This window comes from Medicago sativa, chromosome 8 (assembly GCF_051527215.1).
Source record: "Medicago sativa cultivar Bolivia chromosome 8, Bolivia_mono, whole genome shotgun sequence".
In the NCBI taxonomy this organism is placed as follows: Eukaryota; Viridiplantae; Streptophyta; class Magnoliopsida; order Fabales; family Fabaceae; genus Medicago; species Medicago sativa.
In genome coordinates, this window is record NC_140756.1 from 49,906,570 (window position 1) to 49,926,357 (window position 19,788).

Genomic DNA, 19,788 nt, shown 5'->3' on the forward strand with positions numbered 1-19,788 from the left:
TTTTGACAATAAGTTGAATGAGGTTTCTTTTCTCGCAATGGAGAGACAAGAAAATTGTTGTTACCAACAAATTGAATTAAACATGGACAATTAAAGAAGAGACTAAAAGAGAACATAGAGATGAATGGACGTTGTGGTTGACTAATGAAAAGGAATTAATTTTCGATACATCTCGTTTTATTACGTTAAGTTTAAAAATTAAACCACATTGACAAAGGAATGGTGAGTGATCTCTTCAGTTTGGAAAAATCACCAAAGTCTTAAGTTTGGTTGGAGACCGACTCATCTCTAGTTGGCCAGGCTTTTAAGAAATATTCTTTGATGATAGGTCACTTAAAGAATAGACGGGATAATTGCATCATTCGATTAGACAAATGAACATAATGATCACTCATATGTATAAAGGAAAACCATTGTGTTGACATAATGACTAATATAAGGCTCTCTTTGAACTTTTATATAATTTGGTTAGATTTTTCCTTGTTGATTAGAGAGCCTTTTGTGAGGAATCTTATGAGATTGACTAATTGTGGATTTTGTCTAGTTTGGGGAGGTTTTGGCCGTCCCCCCTCCTTTTTTTTTGTTCTCTCTCTTATCTACGTTACATTTTGAGGTTGTAGCTCTTTACTACTCCTTTTTGGAAGAAAAAAACGGGAATAAAAAATGATTGAAAATTAAGGTAGTTCATACTCGTATAAAGTAGTTAATTGTTAAAAAAAAAAATTAACAAAGCGTAAACCGTTTTAAATTATAACGGAAGTGCTTGTCATTTTGACAACCAAATAAGGGATTAATGTTTTGTTAATAAAATAGAGAGGGTGGTTGTGTTACACAAGATGACCTTAAGGGAGGTTAGTGTAATTTCTCCATGAATTTTTTTTTTGAAAGATTAATTTGCCCATGATAAAATCATTGAAATAGTTTTTATTAAATATTATAAAGTGGTCGGAAAAAAATATTATAAATAATAATAAAGATCACGTTGATGATAAAAATCTTGTTACGATTGTAGTGTACGAATTGTACAACAATATTATTTAATGACTCATTGATAATTTATGCAATATATTTTATAGTTATACTTCTAAAGTCTATAATAATTAATGATCTACAACAATGAAATTTTTTTCTTCTTAAAAAAACAATGAATATTTTTTTGGTACAACGAAAAATGTTATTTTATAATAGGAAATTAAGATAAACAAAAAGAAAAGGTAAATTATCTATACAAAAGAATCAATCTTGAAAATGGGAATTTTTTTGGAAAATGGTTGTATGGTTGTAATAAACATTAATCCTTTGTATAATCTATAAATAGGAAATATTTTGTAATTTTATAATTTGAAGTTGCTTTTATATTTTTTGATGATCCTATTTTTTTCAAAAACAAACAACTATAACAAAACGTAGATACAATGATCTTTAAAGTGATTTTTTTAAAAGTTATTACAAACCTCGTAGGGCAGTTTGTTAAGCATTAAAATAAAAATAATTTTGACATTCAATAATATATTGATTTTCTTTAGAGATTTTTTTAAAAAATAGAATCAATTTTGTTCTTTCAACAAAAATAATATATTTTGTATTTATTTATCATAATAAAATCATTTTTACAAAAAATAATTTAAATTGTTTAGATTTTTTGTTGCAAAATCACATCAATTTTTTGAAAGTTATGTTCTCTCATCTAAATAGGATTTTTGTTACAAAAGACACAAAAGGGTAAATATATTGTCATACCCCAATTTTTGACCTAAGATACCACCGACACGTGTCGTTTAACTCGATTAGTCTCCGACTTTTCGCAGTAGAAAATTCGGCGAGAGAGGTATTTTAAAATACCTCATGTTTGGTTACGAGTAAATTCTCTCGATTTTTATTTCAATTTAATTTCCATCTTTTATTTTAATACTTTTAATTAATTTCACTTTTTAAATCTTCATTTTTATTACTATTTTTTTTCATTTTTATTTTTATTACCTCATTTTTGTTTTTTAATTATGTTGAGTCATTCCTTTTTTACATATTTTCTTTTTATTATTTTAAATGTCCTTGAAAATCCAAAAAGTGGTCCCGATCCAATAAGCTTGTCACAAATTTTTTCTTCTCAATCCAAACCAACTATCACGCGTTTCACAACCTCAGTCCCATATCCAGCTCATTCACATTTTTTCATCCCAATCCCATTGCCGATTCATCCGTATCCCAAATCCAGAACGTACTCGGCTGCTCTTCCCCACAAGCCAGGCATTCGGTTGCTTTTATAACCATAGTCCAACACTATAAAACAAACAGCAAGACACAAAGTTAAGGAGGCCAATTTCAACGCACAAACAAAGCCGAAATTCACACCAAAAACTCCGCAACCAACAAGACAATACAACCGCATTCAAAACTATTTTTTTCAAGAATAATCCATCACCACCGTTCCAAAACTTCACAAACCCACACATCACATAAACTCATCGTAAACTAATCCAAACACTCCATTCACGAGTCCTTCAAACCCCAATCTTTCAATCAATCGTAAACCCGAGCATCAAATCACCAGAACCGATTCAAAACCCTAAACCCTCATAACCTATTTCGTTGTCCGCACCGAATTCACCAACATCACAAACCTGTCTCACAAATCCAAAGAAGCAATCAAACCGGTGGACCACCATAAGGAAACCGAATCGGAACTAGCATCACATCAGCCGCGAAGCCGCCGTACACAAAGCCGCCGTCGCAAACATCAACATCAAAATCCGACACTACCATTTACAAAGTCTCAAACGCCACTACCATTTACAAAGTCTCAAACGCCGATCACAAGACTGAAAATCATCACGCAATCGGACAACACGAACCGGTCAACATCACTACAAAAAGCGAATTGAAACAAAGCCGAATCGAAATCCAAGACAGTAATCACTCTTTTTTTAATTTTTTTTAGATCTAGGCAACTACAGGTTTCGTTGGGATTTTGGGTGTTAGAAGTGAATTAGGGAGAGGAATAGAAAAGGCACAAAAAAATTAAAAGAAGTTTACAGCGGCGGCGCCGCCCCCGCGACGGTCGGCCGCCGCGCCGCCCCTTCGACCACCTCTTTCTCCTCGTCGGAGAAGAAGAACATAGGAAGGAGAGGGAATAGAAGAAGAAAGAATAGGTGGGAGAGAGAAGAGAGAAGGAGCGTTTGAGATAAAAGAGAAGAGAGAGGAAAATTGTGTGGAAATGAAAATTTTGTGACCCACAAATCCATATATATGCCGAACCGAATCGGTATCCTACCCATTTCCTAACCCGACCCACTTGTCCCGTAACCGACCCAGTTCGGTTTTCCTTAAGCCCAATTCCAGCTTTCTTTTATTCTCTACACCCCATGAATACCGACCGCACCCCCTTCCCTCGTTTTTTTTTACTCACGTTTTCATGCATATTTAGTCCTATCTTTTTTTTAATTATTCCTTTCACATTTTAGTTTAGCTAGGTCTCTTATATTATTTTGCATTGTTCTTTATTCTTATGTTATTTATTTAGTAAGACTTTAGAGTGTATAATTAGGCTTTAATGTAAAATTGTTCATGCATTTTTTTTTTAGCTTAGGTTTATTTTCATGCATATTTACACGCTCATTTTTTATGTCATTTATTTCTATTGCACATAACTTAGAATGTAAATAGGTTTTAATGTATTTTATTTATCTTCTCGCAGACCATAGAATGTATTAATAGGTTTTTTGTAATAGCTTAGGTGCATGTGTGCGTGCGTGTGTGTATGCTTTACTTTTTATGCTTCGTAGTTTAGGTCAAAGGTCGTTGTGGTGGTCCAACACCACCATAACACCTACGCTTTACTTTCTCGCTCCGTTAGTTTAATTTTATTCTTATTATTCAAAAAACAACAAAAACATGCAAATAGTTCAAAAATCACAAAAATATTTTCTTAAAAAACCTTGATCCTAAATCAAGTGACGTCTTTTTATTTTCTTTTCTTAATCAAATATCAATCAATCTAAATTCTACTTTCGAGTCTTATTTTTTATTAAAAAACACAAACAAATATTCTTTTGCCACTTTGGCTTTCTTTCATTTTTAAAACCTTTTTTCAAAAAACCAATAAAAAACACTCAACCAATCAAACGTCGGTTTTTTACCCCGAACTACGAGGTTTTGATCCCTCACGGGTACGTAGGCAGAGGACACTTGTCCTTCCAAATCAATAAAATGTAGATAAATTAGGTCTCCTTTTTCTTTGATCATTTCAAACTCTATTTTCAAAAACAAGCAAGTTATAGCACATTATTTAGATAAAACCAAGAGGTTCCCGTAGAGTACTACGGACATAAAGGGTGCTAATACCTTCCCTTTATGTAACTAACCCCCGAACCCTAAATCTTTTCAAAATGGGGTAGTTTGAACTTTTTTTCCCCTTTTCTTACAAAAATTAAATGTTCGCCGTGAAATAATTAGTGAGTCAAACGCTAATTAAATAGTCTTGATCTCCGAAAAATGACGCGACATATATGTTGAGGTGGCAAAAGATTAAGATGAGGCAAAATTGTATTTTTGTTGGTCATTAACTTCATAGTTATAGTTATAGAGAATAAATTGTTTTGAACTCTTTAGATATTTAGAAGTTGAATTACCGGAAATTTTGTTCGATTGCGATTATGATTCACTTTGTCTATTCTTTTAAAAAAAGTTTAAGTTAGTGTGTTTTATCGAGTGAGTTTGTTTTAATTTATTTTTAAGAGAGAAAAAATAGGGGGAGATTGAAGCAAAAGACTCAAAACGATATAATTTTGATGACATGTAAAAATATTAAGAAGGGGTAAGATTGTATTTTTGGTAGACATTAAGATTCATAATTAGAGAATAGAAGAATAGATTGTTTTGAACTCTTTAGTATTTAAAAGTTTAATTATAGGAAAATTTGTTTTGACTGGGATTAGAATTAAGTTTGTTTATTCTTTTCAAAAATATTAAGTTAATGTGTTTTATCGAGTGAGTTTGTTTTAATTTATTTTTAAGAGATAAAAAATAGGGGAGATTGAAACAAAAGACACAAAATGATATAATTTTGATGACGTGTTAAAATATTAAATAGGGGTAAGATTCTATTTCGGTAGACATTAAATTTCATAATTAGAGAATATATTCTCAAATGAGACAATTTAAACTTTGAAACTTTAGATTTCATTGTTTGGTAATATGAATATTTAATCCAACGAAGTATGATGTGTTTGGAAAAGAGTCAACATAGTTGGTTAAATGGGCAAATATTTGTGGTGATTTGAACTCGCAAAGTGAGTACAATATTAAAAATTAGGGTTTAGACTGTTTATCGTATACATTGGGAGTGATCGCAAGTGGGTTGTTTGTAGCCTTTTGTGGGCTTTCTTTAATGTGACTTAAGCCCTAAGCAAGCTGGGCCATAAGTCTTTTTACTAAGCTCTAGATGCTTCTAGAAGCCGGCTGAGGCGCGCCTTTGAGAGGACGCGCCTAGGCCTCAAGGGGCCTTTACGGAGGGCGCTCACGCCTCTTGGAGGGCACCGTGGCCCTTAGGAGTTAGGAATGTTATGACGGTCCACAAACACGAGCCTTGGGACGAGACGAAGTGATGAATCCACGGGGTTGATCATTTGTATGAGTTTATTTGTTCTTTCGCTTGCTTGCTTACGGGGCGGTGTCCTTTGGCGGGACACGCCCGGGCTTCGTGGAGCCTCTTGAAGGGCACCGGAGTCCTTAAGAATATTATGACGATCCAATGAAAATTATAGCTCGTTTCAAAATGAGGTAATATGAACATAGTTTGCATTAGTTAATTCTATCATCTCGATCTTCCGTTAAGCGGTTGTGATTGGGTAATAGATATAATCCGATTGGAATTACTCTCGGCGATAACTATAAATCGTACAACCTCCTAAATAAGTAATATGTCCGTGAATGTTATCATAATGGTTTCGATCAGCTTTTTCGCTTATCTATATATTATGGAAACACTAACATTAACAAGAAGAATAGAAGATGAAAATGATTAATTTTTTGGACAAAGAAGTTCAATTCATATTGAGATAAATAAAATTCCAAATTACACATAAATATTGTACGCTATGCTTTCAATAGTGTAAACTATAGGTAACACAAATAATTGTCATGAATTGTTAGATTACTTTTGAGAATACAATATCTTCACTCTAGAGATCAATTTCCCGAGAGCTTTGACAAACGGGTGTGGTTATGGTGCATAAGGAGATCCTTATGCACCGTGCATAATTGCTTTCTACACCCAACATAATTGCTTTCTACACCCCAAGTGAAAAGAATTATTTGGGGTCAAGCCCACTATAAAATCTATTTATTTGTGGGCGTAATAAAGCCCCATATTAAAATTTTTTAAAACCGCTTTCTACACCCAACTTATTAGGATCACTTTTTTAAAACCGCTTATTCAAAACAAATTATTTATGCAAAACAAACTTATTTGTTCAAAACAAGATATTCAAAACAAATTTTATTTATACAAAACAAATTATTCCGATTTCATTTTAAAAAACAACTTATTCAAAACAACTTATTTATGCAAAACAACATATTTATGCAAAACAACTTATTCAAAACGGCTTATTTATGCAAAACAAATTTTATTCGAAACAACTTATTTATACAAAATAGCTTATTTGTGCAAAACAACTTATTTGTACAAAACAACTTATTTGTGCAAAACAACTTATTCAAAACAGCTTATTTATACAAAACAACTTATTCCGATTTCATTTTAAAAAACAACTTATCCAAAACAACTTATTTATGCAAAACAACATATTTATGCAAAACAACTTATTCAAAACAGCTTATTTATGCAAAACAAATTTTATTCGAAACAACTTATTTATACAAAATAGCTTATTTGTGCAAAACAAATTTTATTCAAAACAACTTATTTGTGCGAAACAAATTTATGGATGTCGTTTGGGAACCGATTTTGAGAAAGGAGCAAGTAACTTGAAAGAAGTAAGAGGATTGATTTTCATAGAAGCATTGGAGAACATTTAAGGTGAGTCTCCTAATGAGCTTAAATTTTAATAGTTCTATTGTTGGAAATTAGTGATCAAACCGGACCGTTATATATGTATCCAAGGCTAGTTTGTTCAATAAAATGGATTATTATTGTTAAAAGTTATTGTACCTTATGACATTTGAGTATAAATTCGTATGGACTCGTTGTTGGTAAATCCGTCATAACTTCCCGTACATTCGTTTTGGAATGGGACTTGAACCATCGTAAAGAAGACAAAATTTAACACGTAATAGGCTTTGGAATGGCTTTAATTAGTTATGCTATGACCGAGATAACCGAGTTACAAGTTTCGATTATTGAAGTAAAAATCGCACCGATTTGGTTAGAATGTCCATGCTACAATTTTCAATACAAAGGCTCGCATTGAACCGTTAAGGACGATAGACTCAAACGGAAATAAAGTGTGATTGCAGAGCTGTTTGGACATGTTTGAATTAATAGAATGGAGATTGGAGCTGAAGTCGAAGATGGCGTGCTCGCCTTTAGAAGTTGTCGAAAAGTGATTAGGTGAGTTCCTTTTAGTTAGAAAACTTTCCTTTGGGTAGTTAAATTATGCCTTTAGAGTAATAGAATATGTTTTGGTACATTAGGACCAAATTTAGAGACAATATGATATGAGATTTATACCCTTGTTAGTGTACTCTAAAAATAGTTTTTATGCAGTGAATTTCCAAAAAACGACCCCCATGTGTTTTTAGAGAGAAGGTAGACCTTCTCTCTCTAAACTTAACATGCTTTTTCCCCGGATCCGCGTGATCCGCCTTTCCCGACCATTTGGATCGCCGCACCGTGCTCTTAGTTCTTTCCCTTTCCTTTCAAAGCCATATTTCTCGCAACCACCTCACTACCATCATGCCTCTCGTCATATGCCATCCCATACCACCATGACCCTTCCACCAACATCATCCATGACCTCCATCGTTCGGATCCGACGGTGGTGACTACCCCGACAGCCGCTCTTCTCTCGGTCACCGCGGCCGCCACCGGAGCCTCCACCATGTTCATCCACTACCGTGAAGGCTATTGTGCCACCCGACCCGCATCCGAGTCGCCCACCACCAAAGCCTCCATGGTTGATTTGTTGTGTAATCTACTTTGTGTTGCTTGATTTATGTTTTAGTGTTTGTGTGATTGTTGCCGAATTTGTGCCGCACGTGTGGTGTGTTGTGTTTTGGTTGTTGTATTCAACTTTAGTTTGTATTATGTGTGTATGTCGACTCGAGTTTTGATGTTTGGAATCACATAAGGTGTGCGGTGCCGTATGAGGCTGTTCACGACTTCATTCTATTTGCCTTTTATCAATCATGTCTTATCCGGTGCGACATGGTGAACAAGATCGAGACCAATTATAGTCGAAATGCGCGTGATGAAGCCAAAAAAATGATCCGTAATCGGATAGAAAGAAAGACCGTGGATTCTCACATTTCCTTTGTCAATATCCGCGGATGGACAATGTTGATGCAATGGTTATTTGGATATGATAGCTGGTTTAAGTCCTCAAATTTCTCTCGCTAAATTTATGTGTAATTTACATCTTGCTTTAGTATACTATCTCTCTAGTATTTACTCTTTAAAACTGTTGGGGTATGTCCCTTCAAAGTTAACATCACCCCTTTGTAATGCTCGTGTTTTATGGAATGATGAAGCTATGTTTTACCGTAAAAAAAAATAGTTTTTATGCTTTGATAAATATGCTTATGGTAATGTAGGAGTTAGAGGAAAAATATTATGACAAGTTTTACGTGAATATGAACAAATATGCAATTTCGGCTAACATTCCGGAAAGTGAGAATTGTTGGATTTTATTATTTTATTTCGACTCTTAGCTAATATAAATTATACTTTTAAGGTGATATGATGGTTTGGTTTGGCTAAGACTCTAAATTCTCATTTTTATCGAATATGTAGCCGAAATTGTATTATGAATATCCTCTGATCATATATTACCATAGTGTATATTTATTTGTGTAAAAAAATGTTCGAGTAAATTAGCCATTGAAACAAATCATTCATGGGTAAATTTCCAATCGATGGAAAGTAGAGAATTCTAAGTATGGAAGTTCGGCTTAATTAGTCGAATTTAATTTATCGTGATATGGGGAAAATTTTATAACCTTTTTGGAATGGCATATGACAACGATATGCCTAGAACCCGAATAGGTTAGTATCGTAATTAATTTCGAATAAAGACGAAATTTACTACGTCTTTATTATTAGACTCGAATGTTGTTATTATAAGAAAATCGCTTAAGATAAGTTATTCCTCTTTAGCTTCCCGTTAGTAGTGGAGTTGAGGATCAACTCGGCTATCGAAATCAGTTCAAGTTATAATATTAAAACATGTTTAAGCCGTGGCTTTTGCTATCCCGCCGCTTGGATACGAAAGGTTCCCACCGATTGGAACATGCACTATCCGTGAGGATGACCCCACAATAATCGAGGAGTCCGTATCCCGCCGCCTGGGTTCCCGCCGCCTGGAAAAATATATATATATATATATATATATATATATATATATATATATATATATACCTATAGCAGAGGAATAAATTCGGGGTTACTCCACTGGGTTTATTCGTAAAATCAACTCGTATAATATTGTTTGTTCAACGCTAACATTTCTAACATAATATGACGTACATTATGAATATAATTATGAGTATGATTTCAACATTAGTATCGTAGCCGAATCGGTATTTCGGATAGTGATCCTAGTTATTCCCCGATCGCTCGGTTATGCATGACAAAACCGTATAAACCCAAAATGGGTTGAGTTTAGAGACAGTATGGCGATCCTAGGTTCCCCGAGATTGCATGCAGCCTAGGATAGGTGGAACTCACCGAGACATCCCGTCTCACCCCAATCCATTTTATTTTATTTCGGATCACGGCAGTTGTACCCGGCAAGGAGACAATACAGAGGCTGAATGATATACTCTCACATGCTCGTGTCGTACTAGTTCGCATTATTTATTATGGTTCCGTACATGTATTTAGATAGCAAATGTACGATCCCGGTTGATGTATATATTTATTCAGTTGGAAAAACTTTTATTATTGTAATTTTAATGTATCCAAGACTAAATTTAACGCACATTCTAAATATTCTAGATAAGTTTAGTATGGGCGTTACGTACATGATGTAAATACATCCTTGCCCTCCAGGTCTCACCGGATGACTCTCTTAGGCTTTGTTTGCGAGTTTGGAGGGGAAGGGAGGGGAAGGCTTGGGAAAAAAGGAATAAGTAACTGGAAGAAATAGAGGAAAATGGGAGAGGAGGGCTTTGGGGGGTTAACTTTTCTTCATAATACAAAACCCTCCTCATTTGGAGGAACTAAAAAATTGTATTGGAGGAGGGTTTTGGGTGGTTTTGGAGGGTTAATAAGAATTCTTCAAATTTAATTTATGTTGTTATAATATTTTTAAAATTAAAAATAAAGTAATCATATGCATTAATTTATCATTCTCTAAAAAACTACTCTTTTAAATTTTTTGAAAGATTTCTCTATTTTTCCTCATATTTTGCACCCCTCAAAGCCTTTCCTTTCCTTTCCTTCCCCTCCAAACTCCCAAACAAAGCCTTAGGGAATTCAAGAATAAAGACAAAAGCAATAAAATTAAAAGGACACCAAGTTATTTGGTTAAGAACCCTTTAAGTCAAAAGGGCTTTTTAACGTTCCTTTTCTTAGCCCGACCCAAATGTCTATCAAGGGAGGTTAATTGAAAGAAAATTGCTCTCCACCCAGAACTTTTACTCGCACCCCGCACCGCTTCCAAATATACCCTTGCGTTAGTTAAGTCACGCACGTTGTAAGCAATGCGTGACTTAAGTCACGCACGTTGTAAGCCATGCGTGAGTTAAGTCACGCACGTTGGCCGGTGGTCGAATCGAAGAACAAACGTTTTTTTGGTCCGTGGTCAATGTTTCAACATTCAATCCACACGTTTTCTACCAAATTTTACACGTTTTTTGACCACATTAATGGTATTTACCACATATACTACCATTTCTACCTATAAATACATCTACATATTTCCCTAATTCCTCACACCATCTCACTTTCTCCCCTCATCACTCTCTCCCTCTATTTCTCTTCTTTCTTCTTTTTCTTTTCAATATTCTCTTTGGGGTAAAAGGTGATCAATTTTCGTCGAGCTAAAATAGTGAGTAGCCGACTTGGGGAAATGATCGACCCTTGGGATAATTTTAAACTTTTTTTTTAACCGCAAACTTTTTACCGTGGGTAAAAAGAACTTCGTGTGGTAAAAAACAAACCTTTAAATTTAGCCCAAGGGTTGATGATGTATTTTCCCCAAGAAGGCTGCTCACTATTTTACCCCACGAAGATTGTTCACTTTTTACCCCAAGAAGGATAAAATAAGTAGATTTAGTGAATAAGTAGATTATTTTTTATCATATGAATTATTGTAATGTAATTTATGAATTATTAATAAAATGAGAGATTATTTATGCCTCAATTTTGTTCCTTTGTTTTATATTTGTTGTATTTACCTTTATTTATATTTGTATTGTATTTACCTTTATTTATATTTGTATTAATTTAAAGAATAATATTGAATCAATAATTTAGAATAAAATTAAGAAAATAATTTAGATTAATGTAAACAAAATAATTTCAAAATAAAGTTAATAAAATAATTTTGAATAAAGTTAATAAAGTTAAGAAAATAACATAATTTGAATAAAGTTAAAATAAACAAAATAATTTCGAATAAGTTAATAAAAATAATTTGAAAAAGTATCCTTGCGCCACTTAACTTGTGTTGCGTAAGTTAACTTGCAGAAACTTACACTTGCGCAAGTTAACTAGCGCATGGGCATTTTCGGCATGGCTGCGGGGTGCTAGTAAAAGTTGCCGGGTGGAGAGCAAAAATCTAATTGAAATCCTTCATTTGTATTGGGTTGGAATTTTGTATTTGAAATCTTTATTAGCGTTGGATCAGACTTTTTTTTTAACATGTAAATAAAGAGAGAACAAAAGTATTTTATGGTGATTACCCTTATTCATTCTGTTTTTCGATTCTATTTTAAGGTTTACTTTTGAGTAAATCACCAAATTGGTCCATGTCTTTGTACTAATTCTCAATTTGGTCTCGACTCTATTAATAACTTAAAATGGTCCCCGTCTTTGTCAAACGTTTCTCGTATTGGTCCCCAACTCTATTAGTTGTTTTATATTTTAAGCCATTAGCGTATCAAATAAGATCCAAATGACATTATGCCATTAACTACTAAATAATATTCAACCGTACATTGAGCCATTAACACTCAAAATACAAAACAACTAATAGAGTCAAAGGACTAATTTGAGAAACGTTTGACAAAGACAGAGACCATTTTGAATTATTAATAGAGTCGTGGACCAATTTGAGAATTTAGTACAAAGATAGTGACCAATTTGATGGTTTACTCGTTTACTTTTCATTGAGATATCCCTTATTTTAAGGTGGTGATTGGAGTTCCTTTTTAAATTGTAATTGAGATGACCATTTTTTCTTCTTCAGAATATGCTTCTAATAAAAAAAGTAATAATAAAAAAAGTGAGAGTAACCAAAAATAAAAAAAAGTGAGAGGAACCGAGAGGAAAGGTATTTTATGATTAAGTATTTTATGATTTTATTGAGTGCAAATGTTTTATTGAGCATTAAAGAAGATGAAGATGAGGAAGAAAGAGAATAAGATAGTTATTGAAAATTTAAAAAGGATTGAAGGGTATCTTCATCAAGTTTGGGTGTAACGGAAAGTTTATGGGGTGTAATTAGAATTACTCAGATATGAAACATTGACAAATTTGTTAAAAAAAAAAAAAAAAAAAAACCGTTCATAACAAACACTAGAATATTGTAACAAAATAAAAAACACTAGAATTTATTTTTGTTTGAAGAAAAAAACTAGAATATGAACGAGGATATCCATGATTTAAAGAAATGAAAGGGAAAATTAAAATTTTAGGAGAATTGTTAAGTAAAGGAAATTATTTTATGTAATATAAGAAATGGACGAAGTTAGTGGAACAAAATAACAACGTGCGAAGACTTTCAATGCATAAAACACTAGAATTTTTTTTGGTTACTAGGCTCATATGCATAAAACACTAGAGAATTGAAATCACATAATACCTCTAGTGATACTCCCTCCATTTCAAAATGAAAGTGTCATGCTTTACCAATTGCACACAAATGAAGAAATGGAATAAAGTAGTCAAATGTCATAGCAATTTTACCAAATTATCCTAATCAACTATTGATTTGTTTTTCATTAAAGAAAAATAATACTTTAGAAGTAGTATAACATAGTATTAATTGAAGGGTACAATTGAAAAGAAAAAGTTATTATTGCATTGGAAATGTAAAGTGACATTCATTTTGAAACAATTTTTTTTTCGCTAAATACACTCATTTTGAAACGGAGTGAGCATCTATTATAACTTGATGTATTTTAGGATTCTAAACAAAACTTAATAAATCTAAAAATTGGCAAATTTTTCCCTCTTTTGTACCAAAAAAAATTTCTAAAAATTGGCGGAGCTTTCGTAGGTTTGTCCAAATTGCCAATTGGAAAGAGCAACGGAAGTGAACAGTAAAGCTTTTCGATCACTTGTCGTAACCCAAAATGACAAATCTTGTCCTACCAAATTAACTCCCGTATGCCAAACTTGTCCCCAATTATGTATCAGTGGAGTCCAACCAGTATTAGACCCTTTGATTGACACACGCAGAACGTCACCAGCGTTGGCAACATTATACACCAAAACCATCAAAAAATAAGGGTTTCCTCTTAGTTCAAATCTAACACCGCCACTTTTGATGCATGGAACACGTCGATATTGAACTGGGACGATCCCTGCTTTGTAAACGGCAATTGTTGTAAACATCTTCATGCTCAAATCAAAATGTTTTTGAGGTGGGTTACACCAATTTCCATCAGGTTTGTCGTAATTTGGTGGACAAAAATTTGTCGCTGTCACAGTGATTGAGTTAACATCTTTGATGCACCATTGTGGGTCATTGACACACTTAATCTCAAAGCATGCACCACATCTGTAGCCATGGTTGAATAATGCCGTGCTTAATGCTGTGGTTTCTAGTCCATATCCTTGTTGGAATAGATTGCCATAGCCGCAAGCCCCCTCTGCATCAATACAATATATTATATACAAAAAACTAATAATGGCATAAATAAATTACAAAATAACAAATAGATGTTTTTTAGGAATCAACATTTAATGTGAGTTTCACATCAAACAAATTTAACGTGTGTTTTTGAGATCTGGATATATCCGGTAAAGATCCTCTTCATTTATAACTTTTTTCATTTGTTGCAACAAATGGAAAAAGTTATAAATGGAGATCTTAACCCGGATATATCTCATGAAAAGCGGTCTAATAAACATAGTCAATTCATATTGATACACTACTAATGAGTATCTTTATGTATGTATGACTAATATATCATAAAAAGAATAATTATACAACGTATTATTAAATTAAAGGGTTAATAGTGTTTTACCCTCTCGTAATATAGGTCATTTACTCCCGTTTTTTGAATGACCTATTAAGGGGTATTCTAAAAAAATATATAATAATAAGGGGATAAATAAATAAAAAATTACATGGGAAACCCGGAAATGACCGAAATTACGGGAGGTAAAGCCCTAATAACCCAAAATTAAATAATAGTTATTATATACTAGTATTTCTAAGGAATCAACATTTAACGTGTGTATGAGAGATCTGGTATTCTCATGAAAATTGGTCGTATTTTCATAAATATAGTCAAGCCATATCGACACTCACAAACCAAATTTCACCAAATCCACCGAAAAGAATACCTCAAAATCTGCTTTTAATACTCAAAACTACGTTAATGCTGTGAATCTAATTTGATCTATGTATTATAATAGATAAAAACTAAAAGTGCTATTAAAAAGAAAAATTAGACCTTTGCCTCAAAAAAACTAGAAAAAAATTAGACCATGGTGAGAACGAATATATATATATATATATATATATATATATATATATATATATATATATATCAGTGAAGAGAGCAAAAGGGGAGTTATTTTGATTTGATACTTACGCATTGTTTCACCACCGGACATGTCACCGTAGAAGGTTGCATGGGCATCGTGCCATTTTGAGTCAATGGGATTGCGAGCCATGGCCTCATGCAAGAAGAGCACTGTTAAAAAGGCCAAAGGAAGCAAACAGTAAGACTTAGGCATTTTTGTGGTGAAATTAAGAGACGGAAAGGAGAGAAAATTTTGTGGTAAAATGCAAAGAAAGAGGAGTAATTGCTTGTTATCGATGCTGATGAAAGGTGGTATTTATAGGCTGTAGTGTACCACTAATTAATTAATTAATTATTAATTAAATTAATTAACGAAATAAAAGATAAATGTAAATTGAATTAATGTCTATTTATACGATTCAAAAATAAAAGTAATATCACTAAACTACGTGCCTTATTTGATAATGATTTGATGATGATACTATATTCAAGGTTATGCGATTGACCAAAAAATATATTAGTTATGGCATTTTTTTATTATCCAATAAATAGTTATTTGATTTGCTTTTCATTAAAAAAAAAAAAAAAGGTATTCCAGCACACAACACAACTCTATATGGTTGTGTTTATATATTTTTTTATGTTTTTTTTTTTTTTTGTCGTCAAGTAGCTCAATTGCCTCGCTGCAAAGAGTTGTTGGTTCTTGGACTATGTTGTGTTGACGGTTGGTTTATACACCGTATAACCGACCTTTGTTTATTTAGGATTAATCATTGGAGGCATCTTATGTGTGGTTTAAAATGCTTGTAATGCCCGTTCGGGTTGTTATGCACATTTATGTGTTTTCACTCGGTTAAGTTTATGTCCCCTCGCTTTTTTCTTTATTTTTTTTCCTTTTTTTTAATAATATATATGAGCACTAGACACAAGATTAGAGTATAGCTAATATATCACCTATTCTCTTTTTTGTTGTTTTTATGCTCTGGCCATGTCAAAAAAACATGACTTAAGGGAGTCATGTGTTAGTTCAAACTTCATTCTTTATGCGCCAATGCATTAAGGCTTCGTATTTTTCTTCTTTGCAAGTTCAAACTCTACTTTGTTTTCCGCTTTAACATTTGTTCTTCCCCTCCAATTATTCATCTCAATTAAAAGATAAATCAATCTTTTCATCTTCAATAGAAGCTAAATTACTCGATCATCTTCTCCAACAAGATTAAAAGCAAAATTCAAGTAAGAATTTAAGATTTCATATTTGATACTCAAGAACAACAAGTTTAGCCATTATATTTATTTAGAGAAGAAAATACCAAAAACTCTACAAAACAAATTTAAAAATTGCAGGATGAACAAATAAATATAAATAAATAAATAAGGTTACAAATTAACTTTTATCTTCTATTTTTTATTATTACTCAAGGGTGATAAAGATGTTGTGAAAAAGAAATATGGAGAAAGCATAACTTAAGATGCAAAGAAGTGTCAACGTGTTGGTGCATATGAAGATGAAGTTGTTTTTAGTTATAGGTTTGTGTTTTGATGATGTTCATTAGCTAGGTTTATTTGATGATATTTTTATGTTGATTAGTTTTAGCTTAGAAACATTTTAAAGGACCTAGTAATCTTTGCCTCATTATGTCATTTGATCCCTAGTTGTCACGTGTGTTGTTGTGTATAAAAATCTTAATCTTGAGTGGCCAAAACCATGTTTCTAGATGTTTGATTTGATTCAAAATAGTTTGAATTTTATCAAAGAATGTTTACGCCTTTGTTTCTTGTTGATATTGAGCTTTGATTCGAATCATGATTCCTTGAATCGTATCAATCATGAATCGAATCAAAATGTCTTGATTCGTAACATTTATTGTCTATAGTCTTGTTTTTTGCCTCTTTCAACCAATTCAAATATTCTTGATCCGTATCAATCTTCATTCGGAAACTTTTGAATCATATCAAATATTCCCGATTCGTATCAATCTTCATCTAGAAACTTTTGAATCATATCAAATATTTTTTATTTGTATCAAATTTTGACAAGATCAATTTTTCCTTTTTCATATGTCCGAATCGAATCAAACTTTTCCCGAATCGATTCACTACGTTGTGGCACATATCAGTGGCAAAAAAAATTGTGCCCGCAGGTATCCGCCGATAAAATCCGTCATGGGCACGGGACGGGTAGCCAAAGGGTACTGCGGGTATAATAAACGGGTATCTAACTACCCATTACTTTATGGACATGGGCACGAATTTGATGATACCGGTGTCCGTGGGTATTCGTACCCATTAATAAATTAAGTAAATTACTAAAATATCCATGTGTGTACATATAAGAGTTTGGTGTCTCAAAAAAAAAACCTAGTTTGGTGTCTCAAATTCTATTATTGAAGCTTGGAATACATATGAAATTTTGGATGTATATTTGAATTTTGGCCTTTTCTATCTTTTATTAGGAGGTTTTTTATGCTTTTTGGATGTTCATTTGGATTTTGGATGTTTTTATCCTTTTATTTTACTTCAAGAATTTGTATGGATTATGTAAGAATCATATGCATTATGGTATGATGAATTTGCTTAGGATTGTGTAAGAACCGTAATTTTTGTTGGACTATGGTATGGATTATGAAATTTGAATGAAATATGTTATGTATGGATCTTTAAAAGTTGAAGTTTGTAGGTAATTAAAAAATATTATTTATACAAAAAAATTCAAAACTCAATGGGTACTGCGAATATCCGTCGTTATCTAAATACCCGTGGATTACCCGTATAAAGATACCAAGACGGATACGGGGACGGGCACGGTTACCATATTTATCCAACGGGACGGGGACGGATATCATACTACCCGTACCCATGGATACTCATTGACATCCCTATCATTTGCATCTATTCTCTCTAGAGTCTCTAAACCTCTTTGCCCATTTGTTCTTCGCATCAAACACTATTTATAAGAATCATTGTGGTCTTTGAGTCATTTGCATCTATATGGATTGTAAGTTGATGTATTTCAAGGATATTGATTGGGAATTGTAACAACCCGATTTTTCGCTAGATTTATTTTATTATTTATTTATGTGTGTTATATGTGCTTTTATGTGATTAATTACCTCTCGTGTGTATTTTTGGTTGGGAGTTGTAGAATTCGGTATTAGAAGGGTATTTTAGTCATTTTGGACTCATGGGTATTTTGGTCATTTTGTGAGTGGGGGTAATTTAGTAATTTTGATGAGGATTATTTTTTGTGCTTAGTGAGAGCTAGTATTATTTTACTAAGTGCTAGGGAGTTGTAGTGAATTGTTTTATTACCGGTAGGTGACCGTTATTATTACATTTTACCGTTAAGTGAGTAGTAACATTTTGAATTAGAGTAATGGGTTAGGCACATTAAGGCATTGTGAATTGAGCCCAATTAGGTAGAACCTATATAAACTCTAGTGTTAGAGGAAAATAGGGTTTACCATCATTTTTCATTTTGAGAGAAGAGGTAGAGAGAGAAAGAGCAAGAGAAGATAAGGGTTTGAAGAGGAAGATCTAGAGAGAGCTAGAGGAGGCTAGAGATTCAAGTCTTTGGAGCTAAAGTGAAGCCTTAGTTGGTGATTGTGAAGAATTAAAGTAAGGGGGTTAGAGTTCAATCATAATTAATAGTTATAGTTCTTACCTAATTTTTGCCAAAGTGGTTAATTTGATTTTCGTTGTAGAAATTCGTGCTTAATTTTGATGACATGATTATGTACATGAATTGAATGATATTTGTGTTGTTGTTGTTGAATTTGTATGTCAAAATGGATATATATGAACATGATGTGTTTTTATGTGAAATTGATGATGAATGTTGTTGTGGTTGTTAGATTGAGGATGAATTCATGATTAGATGTTGTTGTGGTTGTTGTTAAATGTGTTGTTGATGAATTGATGCATTGAGTATCATGAATTGGTGAATTGGTGATGAGAATTGTTGTTGTTGTTGTTGAAAGTTGTGGAAGTTTGGTGAATTGATGAATTTTGTTGTGTTGATGTTGGAATCTCAAAGTTTATACATGTTTTTGAAGCATATATGACCTATAAACATCTTTGGAATTAAGTTTTGGGGTTTGAAATGATCAAAATTGGGATTTTGGGGTGAAAAGGGGTTGGAACCCGAAACTTTTTGAACTCGTTCGGTGTAGGACGCTTAAGCGTGCGAGAGGACGCTTAAGCGAGCTACCCGGCGTGCTCCAAGCGAGCAACCTCCGTAAGCTCTTGGAAGTTGGACGTTTAAGCGTGCCGAGGACGCTTAAGCGTGTTGAGGACGCTAAGCGTGCAGCTCGCAGCTTAGCCGTTTTTGAACTTTCGCTTCGTGCACTCGGGGGCCAATCCAAGCTTTCTAAAATGTTTCTTTTAACTTGTTTAACCTCTGTTTACACACTTAAACCTACCGGAACATCGTTTGAATCGAATTGGACTTGATTTTGTGAATTTCACTTCACTTTTGAAAAATGGTCCAAAACGTCAATTTTCCGGAAACTCGTTTTTCTCGTGGGATTGAAGTAGGGTTAAGGTTGTGTAGTGATTATATGATTTCTAAAAATGGTTGTGATTGGTTTCATCAAGTTTTGACTTGTTTTGCTTTGAAAATGAGAATTTTCTTGAAAAATGATAAAGAGAGACGAACTTCGTGATTTTCATGATTTCGTCGCCTCTAGCCGG

The 19,788-nt window shown here is 33.1% G+C and overlaps 1 protein-coding gene across 1 annotated transcript; it reads right to left on the reverse strand.

The window, feature by feature from the left end:
* Positions 1–13,528: 13,528 nt before the first annotated feature.
* On the reverse strand, positions 13,529–15,347 carry LOC146899335 (expansin-A23-like). The gene is made up of 2 exons (XM_085734561.1): positions 15,169–15,347; positions 13,529–14,217 (listed from the first exon to the last, which is right to left on the reverse strand). Exons 1-2 carry the CDS (start codon positions 15,311–15,313, stop codon positions 13,598–13,600), a joined length of 765 nt encoding a protein of 254 aa, XP_085590687.1. The 5' UTR covers positions 15,314–15,347; the 3' UTR covers positions 13,529–13,597.
* Positions 15,348–19,788: the final 4,441 nt, after the last annotated feature.